The sequence below is a fragment of the Malurus melanocephalus genome, unplaced genomic scaffold (assembly GCF_030028575.1).
Source record: "Malurus melanocephalus ecotype Western Australia unplaced genomic scaffold, MMel_1.1 scaffold_164, whole genome shotgun sequence".
Lineage (NCBI taxonomy): Eukaryota > Metazoa > Chordata > Aves > Passeriformes > Maluridae > Malurus > Malurus melanocephalus.
Window position 1 is genome coordinate 725,976 of NW_026623396.1, and position 14,909 is coordinate 740,884.

General features: G+C 33.2%; 1 protein-coding gene across 4 annotated transcripts in view; it reads left to right on the top strand.

The window, feature by feature from the left end:
* PHF14 (PHD finger protein 14) overlaps nt 1-14,909 on the top strand; it is a 155,713-nt gene that overhangs the window by 60,434 nt on the left and 80,370 nt on the right. For all 4 annotated transcript variants that reach the window (XM_057372130.1, XM_057372132.1, XM_057372131.1 and 1 more), the window contains exons 15-16: nt 5,071-5,121; nt 5,287-5,408. In XM_057372130.1, the coding sequence (XP_057228113.1) occupies nt 5,071-5,121; nt 5,287-5,408 (173 nt within the window). The remainder of the gene's footprint in view (nt 1-5,070; nt 5,122-5,286; nt 5,409-14,909) is intronic.

Here is a 14,909-nt window from a genome sequence, read left to right on the forward strand (position 1 = left end):
TTCTTAATTGTGTTTTATTACTTACATTGTATATTATTAAATGGTATGTATTTTAGAGGATGTTGTAGTAACTGTCAACTTAGATTATTACAGATTAGATTAGAAGRAGCAAACCAATGTTGGGTGTTTTCCTGCTTCTCTTTCTTTTCAGATTTGATAGATGTTTGCATGTGATGTTCATCACTGTTCTTTTTTAGGTTTTGTTTGAATTTTATAATGATAGGCAAGAAGGTAGGATTTTCTCTTTYCCAACTATTAAATGAAAAATGAGAAGTTAATAAAATATCTGAAATAATGCCTTAAGTATTCATGAATGCCTTCAGTAATACTGAAATAAGTGTGCCTTAATACTGTGGGATGGTTGTCCAGCCTCCGCAGATGGTAAGCCTTGAGATAAAAGACAAAAAGGGACATTGTTAATCTTTAGCTTTCATTTATTCAGAGCATCGCTCTTTTCAGAGGAAGGGTATTAAAATTGCTATGAAGGCTAAACCTTTGGTAAGATATTCTTGGAAAAGATGGCTTGCTYTCACCTTGATGATCTCATTGAATCAAATGCCTCAGTGTCTTTAGCCAAGGAACTTAATCTTACAGCATTTTAAAGAGTTTAATTAGCAGTTTATTTGATGAAGTGTGTCTTTCCCCACAAAATGTTATGCTCAAAAGGACTCATGAGAAGAATTTTATCTATTTTATCTTTTATAATTTTTGACTGTTTTATCAAAGTGTTTCTATTGTTGTAGTTTAAAAATATTTCTATTTCATGCTGGCGTCTTAATTTTAATTCATTGACCTTTCTTTGGCTGCTCAGATTATTTTGGGATGTATTGCTAATGAAATAAGGTACTATTTTTCTCTCTCAGCTCAGTGTAAGGTATGTTCTTCATGATGTAATATCTAAATCTTGAGACTGTTTATTTAAAAAAAAATAATAGCTTTTAACATGATTTCCTAATGAAAATAAGTTAGTCAGTTGCCTACTACTACAGTTACATTGCCTGTAGTAACTGGTAGACCCATTATTAAAATATTTGACTGAGAGCTATGTATGACTAAGGTAATTAAATTTTGGGGTATTTTTTAGAGGAGCTGGATGGGAAGGATGAGACCCAAGTGCAGTAAAGGTTCTCACTTTCGTTGGGGAACACAGGGAGAAGTTCAGTATACCTTGGGAGGCATGGTTTGGATGCACTGGAGAAGGAGAGTTTAAGAAGTCACTAGAGAAGGGGAGGAGTAGAAATATTATGGTATGGTATCAGGAGATCAAGTTTTATTAATTTGACTCGTTTTAGTGTCAATTCATTCCATTATTTGCGTTATTTAACAGCCATAATTGTGAAAGGAATGAAATTAAAAGTAGAGTCTGTACTTTTGATGACCTGGGCACATTTGTCTATGTTTTGGGGGCAGTTAAGGTTATATAGAATCAGYCCTTTGCTAGAGGCATCTAATTTTAAATCTTCAGTTGCCTGTGTAGTAAGCAGAATGTCACCTTGCCTGGTGAATCCACTGAGGCTGTGGGCTCCAGAGCTCAGTGGCTGAGTCTGACTGTTGCCAGTAGGGAAGAGTCTGAGCACACAACACACTGTGCTCTGCTGGAGTGCCCACTGAATTAATTCCAAAGYTGTGCAAGTACAGAACTTAGGATGAGACACAACCAAAGATTTGCCAGTCAGTGGTCATTAAATGTCAGCATTTAAAATAATTTTTCACAGAAAAAAAATATTTTTACATGTAGAAAATTTTACAGGTATGCATTTTGAACCACTTTCCATTGGTCTTTGCATTTTTTATTATTACTATTCTTGTCCTGAAGTGTCACCTTGTCACAGTTGCCATGTATGGGTTGCATCTGTCTAATCCACGCCTTGCTTTCTGTTTTGGTTTGGGCTGAGTTGTCCATCCTAAACGGGAGATGTTTCACAGTGTTTGTACCTTCTGCAGTAAAATAAAAAAGCTGCTGGGATAGCACTGGCATTAATTGGGATTTTGYTTGGGTGCTGATAACATGAGATTGCTTTCCCAGCTTAACTGTTCAAATACTTTGGAAATGCAGGGACAAATTTCATAAAATTGTCTTGCTCCATTTTATGATACTGGGAAATCTTCAGTTGAAGGTATCTCTGTAGTACTGAATTGCCAGGTACTTTCATTTTAAAAAATCACTTTCTTAATGTGCATCTTTTACTGGATTAGCAGTGTAAGTTTCGAGTATGAACACGTWTATCTCTAATATAGGTCTAACATAGGTCATTTAATATCAAGGTTCCTTTAGCTTAAGTAAACAAATCTTAAAATTTAAATTGTTTGTGGCAAGTGCATACATCTCTAATATTTGATATTTGTAACCTSTCATGGTTTCATTCTGAGCCTGCTAATGACAGAAATGATTCAAAGCAATTTAAAATGCAGTACTTTRAGGCAAACAGCAATGAATAGCATTGTAATCCAGATTTACGTAATTCTTTCCTGTTAACCTGTAAAGTGACTTTAGTGACAACATATGTAAAATTACAGATGTCAAATTACTGGAGGGCTGTTGCTAAAACTCACAGAATATTCAATTTTCAGTTGTAAATTTGCTGTTATTTTCCATGATGAATGCTAGCAATAGTTAAATGATCTGAGCAGAAGCATTTCAAATATGTTTAACTATGGAGGTCAGTTTGGTAAAAAATAATGTAAAATTGTAAYTTTGAAAGCATATAAAATACCTACAAATATGTGTGCTAAAACTGTTGATTTTAATATTTGTTTTCCAATGATTCAACTCAAGTGTTTCTAGTGAACAAACTCGAGTATGTTTGAAAGTTTAGAAAGCTAATGAAAGCATAATGCAAGTATAATTTAATGTGACATTCCTGGTCATATACACCACACATTATATGGCAGACAGGTAAAAACCAAAATTTTCTTGACAAAAGTGACTAAATTATTTATAAATCGTTCATCTCCATTTTGTTGAAGTTTAAATATGTTTCATTATTTCTTAAAGTTATAGCTTGTAATACTTTCTATTTAGAGTAAAAAATAATGTCATTGTTGCCTAGATTTCCAAAGTATGTATCAGTTTACAGGATAGCATTTCTCTTATGGTGCAAGGCATGCACACTTGTCTCTTGCTGCTTAAACATAAGGAATGAGGACCCAAATGCTGCCTATGKTATACCTACTTCTTTACAACCTTTACAAAGCTGCATTCAGCAGGGCCTATGCAGCTTAAAATTATCAAAAGTTTGTAAGTGTTCTCAGGTTTAATTCTAGAGGCTGAATGTAGTAAAATTGGCAGTTAACRTGGTGGTGTCTCATCAATCTTTTTTTTTGTCTAGTTTTAATGTGCAGTGACCTTGGATTGTGTTACATATAGTTGACCTGTAGCCCATGTTGCCATAATACCTCTAATATTACACTGATAAATTCAGTTACTTGTAATAAATAACTTTTTYTAAATGTGGGCATTTGGGTGTATACTGTGTGGCTTGTGGAAGRTAGAACACCTCAATTATGACTGTATTATTAAATGTATAGTAAATATTGATATGTATTAAATAGAGTTTTACATTTTTTAATTTCCTTAGGGAAATGTGAAAGAGAATCCTAATGCTAATTCAAGTGTTCTAATGAGCCATGAAGTAGACTAGCATTTCCCATTCCACTCCATTCATTGCTACTACAGTGTTAACTCTWGTCTAAAAAAGGAAAACCTTCCTTTTATAATAACAGAATGTTATTTACATATACAGACARAAATCTCAATAAGTATAAAGGTATAGATGTGTTGAAGTGGCAGGATTATTTGTGTTATAGCTGTATTTAAATCTATAAAACAATTTAAAATAGAGAACTGTCTTTAATTTGAAGCTAATATAAAACACCTTCAAAGAGGACTCAGGAGAATCATGATATCATTAGCTTCTTTAGAATTGGATTTATGACTGGTTGTGCTTCTAAACTTGTGTAAGATTTTTTTGATGAGCTGTTTTTGCTCTTTCTCACTTGAAGTGAACACCAGCTGCTTCAAAAAATGTTTTATGAAATCATAAAGTAGTCAGTGCTTTTCTTTATCATATGATAAATTACTTCCTAATGTGATCATTTCATCCTGGAAAAACAAGCATTTTCATGTTGTTTTTTTTTTTTTTTTAATTATTTATGTTATTAATGTCAGTGTGTCAGACATTTTGGGTTACTAGAATTGTCTCTGATGTTTTTTATTTCCTTCTACATCCCTTCTATTACACTTTCCTTGTTGAAGAAGAAAGAAAGAGTGTGATATTGTCAGCTTGTGGCAGTCATTTAACACAGGCAGGTTAATAATKCTGCTGTTTCAAAGATAAAATGTAGTGACCGAACCTGAACTCATGCAAGTTGTGTGTAGTAACTTAAGTGGTGCTTGTAAACCTTTGGTGCTTGCTGTAACAGGCCATGGATGCATCTTGTCTTCCACACTGTTGCTTTTTTTGGCCAACTGCAATACTGAAATAATTTCTTCATTTTGGAATGTATACACATTCCATCTGTGTATACAAGTCATATGTTGGTTTACCTACAGCTTTATGAGCTTTTGCCATATACCCATTATACTTAGCTTCAGTTTGAAAGCTTTAATTCTTGTTACGCCTCAAAATCTGTAACTTATTTTGTGTTTCTTTTTAGATAAAGTAATTCAAGTTTTTTTTTTTTATCTTATCACTTGGCTTATAAATAGAGTACACTTTAGTGCTCAGTGAGTTTGTTTTAATACCCTGTTCAAATTAATTTTCAAAATACTATTTTTGTGAAGTTTGTGCGAAGTCTGTAAGATATTTGTAATTCTAATGGCAGTCTTTAAGAATCCGACTTAACGTGTTCAAGTTTTTATGTTTACTTTTTGTCTAGTTCTTTWGATTTATATGCAGAATGTGAAGCTATAGTCCTAATACTGATTAGTGTAGTTCTGTAGGCAATGGTTCTGTAGGTAATGCTTTAACTTATTTCSTGCGATATGTTTTTGTTGTTGGTAGGAATAATAGATAAACAGCCAAAACATTATGTTACCTAACATTGAATTTTAAATATATTCTCTTCTAGAGAACTAGAGGACGAAAACGAAGCTTTGTGCCTGAAGAAGAAAAACCTGAGGTTGGAATATAGTGTTTTGTTTGTTTTGTTTGTTTTTTTTTATCAGTTTCACAAAAATTTAAACTTTGGGCTGAAGTGTTACTTTCCATGCCATAATTGAAAATATTTACTTTCCTCTCCCTCTTTCTCCCCCCTTTCCTTTCTTTTTGACTTCCACTGTGACAGGAACGGATTCCCAGAGAAAGAAGGCAGCGGCAGTCTGTTCTGCAAAAGAAGCCCAAGTCTGAGGATTTAAGGACTGAGTGTGCTACCTGCAAAGGCACTGGAGACAATGAAAATCTAGTCAGGTAAGTTTGATACTCTGCCCTTATGAGGAGTTAAAATCCCATTGTTATCACTTCGTTGTGATTAAAGTGAAGAAAATGTACTTTTAAAAAACGTCAAGTTTTTTAAAGGAAGTCAATTTCCTCCCCTTATTTAGGGGAAATATTACATCAGAAGTACAGACTTGATTCACTTATCGATCTGCCAAAAATGTTTCTATTTTAAATAACCAAGATAATCTGTTTTTCGAAGACAGGAGAATTAATTTGCTCTCATCAGGGTTAATTGTCAATGTTTCAGAGCAGCTGAGAAAGATAAACCAGTATTTTAATGATATTAAAGCTACATGAGCATCCTAAAARTAATTAAATTAAAATAATCAACTATTTTTTGAGCTGAAATGTGAATTATGAGGAATTTATGTTTTTAAAAAGGTATTAATGCTACCTCCATTAATGTAGATCATGAAAGGGTTTGATAATCATGTTTCTTATCTGAAACAGAAATGGAAAAAAAGACCATTGAATGTTTTAGTACGTGCAAGGTGCAGAAATCTAATTAAAGTGTAGAATAGCTGCTATTAAATAGCTACCGTTGACCACAACTTCTGCCGATTTTGACTTTATAGCTGGCRTTGTAGCCTCTTTGCAAAGCTGTAGAAACTGTTCACAATTCTTGAAAGAAGAATCATGGRCCTCATCAATCAGAAGGTGAATTTTAATTGAATCTACAGAGATTTCATTAAAATGATCTTATAAGTTCAGATTTAAAAAAGTGTTTTGTAGTTAGGGTCTGTATGCTTCAAACAGATTTTTCTAGACAAGTTCTTCTCTTTAGGACAGATATAACTGTTGCTTTTAACTGGAAGGATTACTCCAAAATAAATATTTTAATTTCTTTCTAGGAGTTAGGAGTGATTCTGACTGATGATATAGGCAAGCAACAAATAGGTTTAGAATCAGGATGTGTCACAGCTACAGATGTCTTGTAGATACTCAGAATAGCTGCTTTTAGTATCAATTACAGGATATAATTTACCAYAGAAGTTGATGCAATTTCAAGGTTGTGTGCCAGATTGTAGTTGTATTTCCAAATTGGAGGCCGAGTGGCTGAGCAGTAACTGTGGGACTCTCATACACAGACAAGCTGCTGCTGCTGGGTGATCCTAGATCCTGCTCAGAACCAGGCTGTGAAATAGAGGGGGGTGTTACAGGGAGTGCTTGTTACACTGATGGGAACTGGTGGCAGCAGGATTTTATCTCCCCATGACAAGATAAAGGGCTTTCTTAACCCTTATAGTTTGCAAAAGATGCAGGAAGACCATTTTGTTGTGTGAAAGAATCCTGGCAAAACACTGCCTTTTTCCTTTGYTGTGAAAAAGGCAGTGAATTTTCTTCTTCAGGCTTTTTTCAGAAGTGTTAAATACCACACTGGAGGACATAAAGAATAAGATGAGAAAATGCCATGAGGAGCTGTATATTTAAGCAGCAATTAAAAAATAATGGTAGGAAATTAGTGTTATGTCTTGTTTACTACAGGAAAAGATTTTAGTAGTAATTTAGATGGCCAAAAAATAAACATACTACCTGCCAAAACCCAACAGGTTCTCTTAAAAATCATCCTTATAATTAGGCCAARAAACTGAACAGTACTCCTGTATAGAAGGAGTTTGTTATGTTTTAACCCTGTGTTTATATTCTCTGAAAAATAATTCCTTACATCTTACTTTTCATATTAATTTTTAAAAAATATTTAAATTTAAAACTTTATTTTCTTCAGCTAATTCCTATAAATAGCTTCAACTTTATCCAGTTTAGATTACCACTGCTTSTAAGGAGCTGTGGAGGTTTATTTTTGATAATTACTAAATTATGGTAACTCTGCAGGCACAGATGTGTAGGGGAGTGATCCACAGAGTGTTGCTATGTTAGAGAAAGTTTTCAGAAGCCTCTTTTGCATTGTCACCAAAGTGATAGGAGTGATGCTCTACCAGCTCTGCTGCTTTCTCCTCCCTGTAGTATCACGCAGGACTCCTTTGTGCTGGTAGAAACAGAGAGTTTTACATGCAAGGTTGTATGGCTTCTTGCAAGCAAGAAATGTTTAGSAGGAAAAACAAAGTATTTTTTTCAGTATCTGTTTATTTGGCATTGTCTATTAGTAAAGCCTGAAATTTCTCAGATCTTTATTACTGAACTTCACCAAAATGTTTTGTAATTACTGGATTTAATTTTCCCTCTTCCCAACACGTCTGCAGCTAAGAAAAGGGGGGGTTGTGGTGATGTTATAAGATATCTTTCCGAATATGAAAGTTCATCACCAAGTTACATAGAAATACGTAGCTAGTGAAACTGCAGAATTAAAGAACAAACTTGGAKAGTCTTCTGCCTATTCCTCCCATGTGTTACCACAAACAGGGTTGGTTACATGACTCTTGGACAACCTGCCTTTAAAAATTGTATGTTTTTCTAAAATTTATTTGGCCCTCACTCYAGAGTTGCTGTCTGAGTAAGCATTAGAGGAAGATAAGCAATTTTCTTCGTATTTCAAATAATGCAGCAGAAATTTATAATTTATAATAATTTGTTTAACATTAAATCGGGAGCAAAAAATATAATTCAACTAGTTATTACTCTGTGACTATTGGAGGTTATTTCTTTTTTAAATTTCCATTTTATGTGCTTCCTGGTAGCATTGGATGATTAAGAGATTATTTGTTATATGTTCATTGGCTTTACTTAACCTATTGTTCATATGGTTTAAAATCACTAAATAAATACGGAAGGATTTTTCGTTAAAAAGTGCATTTCATTCTGATGAAATAAAATTCTTTACTAACTGATTAAATTATGCCATAGTGACTATAGTAGTAAAAATTAGGATATCTTTAGTTATTAGCTTTTATCTAAAATCTGTTGGCATGCTACTTCTAGATATGCTAATAGTTGCCATATATGGGTATTACAGGCATGTCAAGATCCTGCTTATGTAATCAGGGATGTCAGATAATATAGATGGGCTGTTTCAGTATGGCAACATGCACAAGAACTGAAAGTTCAGATTTTGTGGTTTTGTCCATCCTTATGCGATAGCATTTTTTAAATTTTTTTTTTAAATTACAGTGAATTCATTTTATAAATTATTCTGTAGATGTCTAAATTCTGTTGCAYAAAGTAATTCTGTGATTTTTACATTTTACAAGAATAATGAGTGGCACAGTCAAGATGTACAGATCTAACWCTGAGAAGTTAATTGCCTCATTTGAGTGCGTGGTTTCACAGTTGAATCTGTAACTCTCGCTACAAATAAGTGAGAAAGCTATAGCTGTAATTAGAGAAAAGTGTGGATTTTGAGTATCTTTTAATTCAAATGACCTGYCATTGAGTTTTGAGAGAAATATTGGTAAAAGATGGAGGTTTTTTAGTATTTTGTATTTGACACTTTTTTAAAAAGAGAGGAGTTGAAAGAGCTATTATGTGTGCTTGCTACTGAAGTGAAACCGGAGGGTTCCTGTAAAAATGTACTGCTCAATCTTAACCAATAATCAAATATTGGAAATATTTGCTTAAAATTGAAGACATAGATTGAAACATGGGATTTGCTAAAGCTTGATGTGAAAGGTAAATTTTCTGACAAATTCAGAAAATAATTTTAAAGGTTCTATTTGTTTTTAGAGCTGACTTCTGCTCTTTGTTTCAGAAAGCATTCAGATATGATGCTTTTCATTTTGTGAATCTTTTGAAATATAGTTTAGACATTTGATAGGTTTCCAGAATGCTTAATTACAGTCTTGCATGAATTGCTTAGARTGATAGATCTTGCAGAGGAATTCCTTGATTCATAAGTACATCCTAAGYTTTTTTCCATGAGTTGCAATTCACTAATGTAGATTTTTAAAATTAGCTCCCCAGTAGTTCTCTTTAGGGTGGCACCATATTTAGCAGAAACATGGGTAAAGAATTGTCTTTCAGGTGGCTCAATATGTAATGGGTAAAATCTGCCTTCCTTATTGTCCCAGAAGTACAGATAAAGTGCTTCTAGCATAGAATTACTGTATATTCTGCTTTGGTAAAATAAAAAATTAAGAAGAATTGTGTAGATAATTTTAATATGTAGAACAAGTTTTTGAAGAAGAATCTGCAAGCTAAGCTAGTTTGTTAACTTTCAAGGGAGGACTTCTTAATGACTTCACTTCTAAAGAAGTGGCCTCTTTTCAAAAAATAATCTGGTTTTCAACTGCTGCTATTAAAAAAAATAAAGCATTGCTTCTGTTGTTGGCTCTAAAATGTGCTTGGGTAATACTTTGGAATATAGTGCATTAGATAAAATTGGCATCTCAATAGTAGATTTGAGAAAAGCAGAATAGAATTAGAATATCATTCGTGTRTGGGCCAAAATCAGGTAAAGAAATCTCTGAAAAACATTTGATTTCTTCATCCAACCATTTAGAGCAAGTATATTGTAATACATTCTTTTGTAGTTTCGTGTATTGACTTTTTCTGCTGTATTGTCAGTTAAGTTAGAATTTTCTATTTCATTTGATTTGCAGTAAATTGGGCAAAATTACGACCTCAGCATTGCAGAGAAGTCATGTATTTGAAAGAACAGAGAATCGAATTTTTTGAAAACATAGATTTGAATGCTGGTTATAAATTATTCAAAAAACATAAATCTGCAAAGCAAATTATTAAGCATGTATGCAGTATTTATTTTTAATGCATATATTTACTAGGAAATAAGCTAAATGTAAAAGTACTTATTTTTCCCAATATACTCTCACTTTTAAGCAAGTTTAATGTGCTGCACATTCAGTTGTTGTATCAAGGCAATGTGAAAGGGGAAGGTGAAGAGTAGGAAAGGAGAAAGAAGAAAACATATGCAGTGCCATATTTACTAAACAAAAGAACTATTGAGTAAAATTGCCATAAAGTTGACATTTATAGGAATTATCCAATCATACTGTAACTGAAAACCTTAGAAATGTGTGCAATATCTATAGTTCTGGTGCTGCAAACTTACATATCAAGTTTAGGATGTTAATTTATTCTGTACAAAGGATTGCATGCTTTGCTGCACACAGTGGTCAGCTTTAATTCTGCTTTTGACAGAAAATGTGTTCTAGACAGTCTCTTTCAAATCCTCTGGAGATCTTCCCTCCTAAACTGTCTCTCAGTGTCTCTCAGATTTCTTTAATTGTCTTTGTCTTGTATWGGTTTATCTTAGCATTTTTATTTCTTTCATTTCCAAGCAAAGGGGCATGCCAAACTTCAAGCTGAGGATTCCTTCCTTATTTGTTTCGCTGTTAGTTTTGAATCTCTCCATGAGCCAAAGTTTATTCCAGAATAAGTACATTAATTATTCATTRCTTTAAATGCACTGCAACAAAATTCACAATCTGTCAGAGTGATTGAAAGCCTATTATTTACAGTAGAAGTTCAAGACCAGTAATGTAGGGATTAATCACAAGGAAAATGTTAGTTAGCTAAGCCACAATTTGAAACCATCTCGTTTTTTTACAGAGGATTACAAATGCATTATTTTATTGGAATGATGAGAATGAAAGGATCAGTTGTGTAGTTTATTTCTGCTATATAATTTACAGGGATTAATTCTGTGAATTTACTTTTCTAATTGCTTGAGTTACCTGTTACATAATTTTTTACATAACTTCATTGTATTTCTTTCTTAAAATTTTCTTTTTTTTTTTTCTAGATAGCAGGATAGTTCATATAATGACAAATGTGCATTTTTCTTCACAGAGGACTTTATTCAAACTGAATTTGCATTGCATTTTACTGTAAAATACCACAGATTTTTCATATTCCATAAATTCACATGCTAGGGAAGGCATTCAAAAAAACCTATAGGCATTGTGAAGCTCYCTTGCCAAGTACCCACAAGTCAGGCATGGGTCTGCTAATAAGACTTACACTGTTGTCATTCAGGGCTTCTCTTGAAGCGGACTGCTGGGTGCTTTTGGATTTGGGCTTGTCCAGCTACCTGAAGCTGCTCATGCCTGAAATATTTGCAAAAAGTCCATGGCAGACCCTTGGATTTACTGTTAATTAGGCATCAGTCTGTTTGCCTGATACCTAGGGGATTTCTTTAGTACACTTCTCTGGTATTTTCTTGAAATGAGACAGCAAAATCTGGATTGAACTCCAGATTACTTTTTTCCCTTGATTGTTTTGATGSTTATCTCTTAGGGAAATTAAACCATCTAAAGAGTAGAAGCTCAGATCTTTGGTTATTGATTTTTGTGTTCCATCTCTGGTTGATTTTTGATTCTGTGTGGTCTTGAAGGAGCTGTCCTAGGGGTAGGCTGTATAGGAGTGGTACCAAACTGAAATTTTGGAGGTACTGCCATGTTTAAAACACTTGTTATCATTCAGTTCTGTTACCAGAATTAAGAAATCCAGGTTGGGAAATACGCACCAGACCATCTGATACAGTTTTTCTGTTAAGTTTAGCATTAAACCTTTATTTTGCAAAGGAGAGGAAAACTGCCTGAGAAATTATCTGACCTACCGTGCTTTCTGGTCAAATGCAGGTACAGCAAAGATGATTCCCCATGCATGCTCCACAAAAGGATTTCTTATTTAATGATATTTCCTATTAATACATTGGGAAGAGGTGTAGATCCATACATGTATCTAGAATAGAGGAAAAACAGATATTTGTCTCTCCTCTGTGTTATGAAAGTTCTAAAACTCTTTTGAAGTATTATTGGGATATTTGACAATGTTTGTTAGTGTTCCTCTTAGAACTGAATGGGGTGAGTGGACAGTGTGAGCATTCCCCGTTTGTTTTTCTTCACATTATTTACTGGGCTATTTAGTGATCTGTCACTCAAACCTTCTTGAAGTTCAYACTGGGCTTTAATGTGTAGAAGTTTAGTGAACAGTAGAAGTTAATACTTCTCAGGTATAAGTGCAATTGTCAGAAGTTCTTCATATTCATATATGAAGTATGCTGATCCGAAAAGCTTCTGTACCAGTGTTAGAAAGTCAAAAGTATGCAGCAAGATAACCACTTGTAAATAAGCAGATTTTTCTACAGGGTTACTTTGCTTTGCMCTGACAAGGAGTGCTTTACCATTTTTTTATCACTGAATTTTTAATATATAGTTATCCATTTTTTCCCTTCAGTTGCAGCTGCTTGATCAAGCCTGTGCTGCAATCATGGGTTTGTACATTACAGCTTGAAACTATATTTTGCAGTTGTAATCTGTTCGCAGGCAGCTGTGTATCTCAGGATTTTTATTATTATTTTTCTGATTGCCCTAGGAAATACATGCATCAGAGACCTTTTTTTGACAGAGCTCCTTTTTTTGTATTCTGTAACTACTRGGATTTATGGTAATTTTTAAAATGAAAAACTATAATGTAGAGGTTCTTTGCTGTACATAATGAGTGACCTCTTTATATAAAGCAGTCTAACTCTCTGAATTAGGTGCTTCATTGGAAGATTAAAGTTATTTAATGAAATAAGATGCAGATTTTGAAATTGCAGTTTGTGATTGGAAGAGGGGAGACTCATGACTTATCAAATGGTTTCCCAGTCTGGTTACTAGTAATAGGTTATGATTCCAAAACTATCTATGTGGATAGGGTCAGTAGCTTCTTATTTTTGTGGGCATTCTTTAGATTTTTYTTTTTCTTACATCAAATTGCATCAAATAATTCAATTCAGTTGGTGTGTAAATTTGTCACTCCTTCATTCTGGCCAAACTGCTTCCGTCACTTTCAGTGCAGTGATGTTATCACAGTATTTCATGTGGTAGCATACTCAGAAAGCAAATGTCAAATTCATTACCAATTCAGTTGTTTTGCACTGTTGAGCTGAGCCATTGCTACAGAAGCCACAAGACTGAAATTTATAGTTATGAAATTTATGACCTGAGAATGTTTGTGTTCAGGTATTAAAATGATGTGGTAGAAGACCACAGCAGAAGACAATAACCGTTTCAATGCTGTGCTGCAGAATCAGTTTTGGCTTGTCACAATTGGTGTCAACTGAGCATCTCTGCAGTCAGTTCTCTGAATTAAATATCTCTTCACAGAATTGTAGTGAAAATTATGGACTRTGGTGTAAATTATTCTTGAGTAAGAAATCCTAATATGCAAAAAAGTAATACTTTACTGTTCRCAGGTGTTTTTTCTTGCTTTTGTTGCTGCTGCCCAATACTTCAATGAGTCTTTGATCTATAGTTAGTTAATCTGTGTGGAGTTTTGATAGTAGGTGACCTGAAGTATGGGTGCAAAACTTCATCTACACTGTTCAAAACTAATTTCGTCAAACAACAGTGTGAGAGTATGGGGTTTTTTKGGGGTTTTTTTGCATTACCAAAGAAGACTGTACATGAAAAATGGATAGAGGTACAGTGATATTAAGGATATCTGGTCACTTTTCTCAGCACTGACCAGAGTTATTCTTTGCATTACTAAAATGGCATATAGTACAAGTTTTCATTAATAAATCAGTGGGGCAAAGTTGCATACAATTGTTTGCTAATTTGGGTCTAAATCAAGAATTTTACATATAGTATTATTCCCTTAGAGGCTATAGGTAATCTACATGTATTTGGGATATTATTGTTCTTTTTAGCTTAATTCCACTATAGGCTGAGGTATTGCAAAGCTATGTTACTGGAGAACATATTTCTAGTCAGATAAAAAACTAGAAAGAATGATTAAAAAATTATTTTGTCCTAATATTTCTTCAATGTTACAATATATTTAGTTAAGACTGCTTTTTTGGCAGTGTATATAACAGGAGAAATCCAATTTTAATATTGAACTTTATTTTGGCGTTGCTGAAATAATTTGCAGGTAATAATATCTAAATAGGTAATTTGAGAATTATGCCAGTAATATCAATTTTCTTATAAGTTGTCTTTGTTTTTTGGGAAGAGGAATAGAGTTGTGGGGTTTATTTCCCTTTAATTTAGCATGGTTTTGAAGTCCACTAGATTCTGTCTACTTGTCTTACCCTAATTCCCTATTAGTATGGTCATTGAAATTACAGATAGAATAATCTAAACTATAGATTATAGATATAGACATATCACTATTACTAAAATAATGTTTTTTTCTGTATGCAAAATTTAACAACTTGTAAAATAGAATTATATATTTTTCATTTATATTTCTGCCTTGTTATTTGTTTTGTTCCTTTCTTTTACATAATTTTTAATTTTTCTGTTGGTTTTTCAATTATTTTTWWWATTTTTTTAATTTGTGCCMTATTCAAGGTTGGATTCAGATTTTRCTTTGCCTCCAGTTAGTAAAASTATCTCCTTTACAACAGCTGAGACTATTATTATTACTTAAACTTTGTGTTATTCCTTAACATTCTCATTTCAATTAAAATAGGTTTTTGTATCTGATTTGCTTYAAGCTGTTTAAAATGCCAAAGACAAGATTCTGTGTTAAGACAGGGATTCAGTATCACTGAATGTTTTCAGGTAGGAAGGACTTAATTTCATTATAACAACTTCATTATTGAGATTTTTTTCTAAACATTTG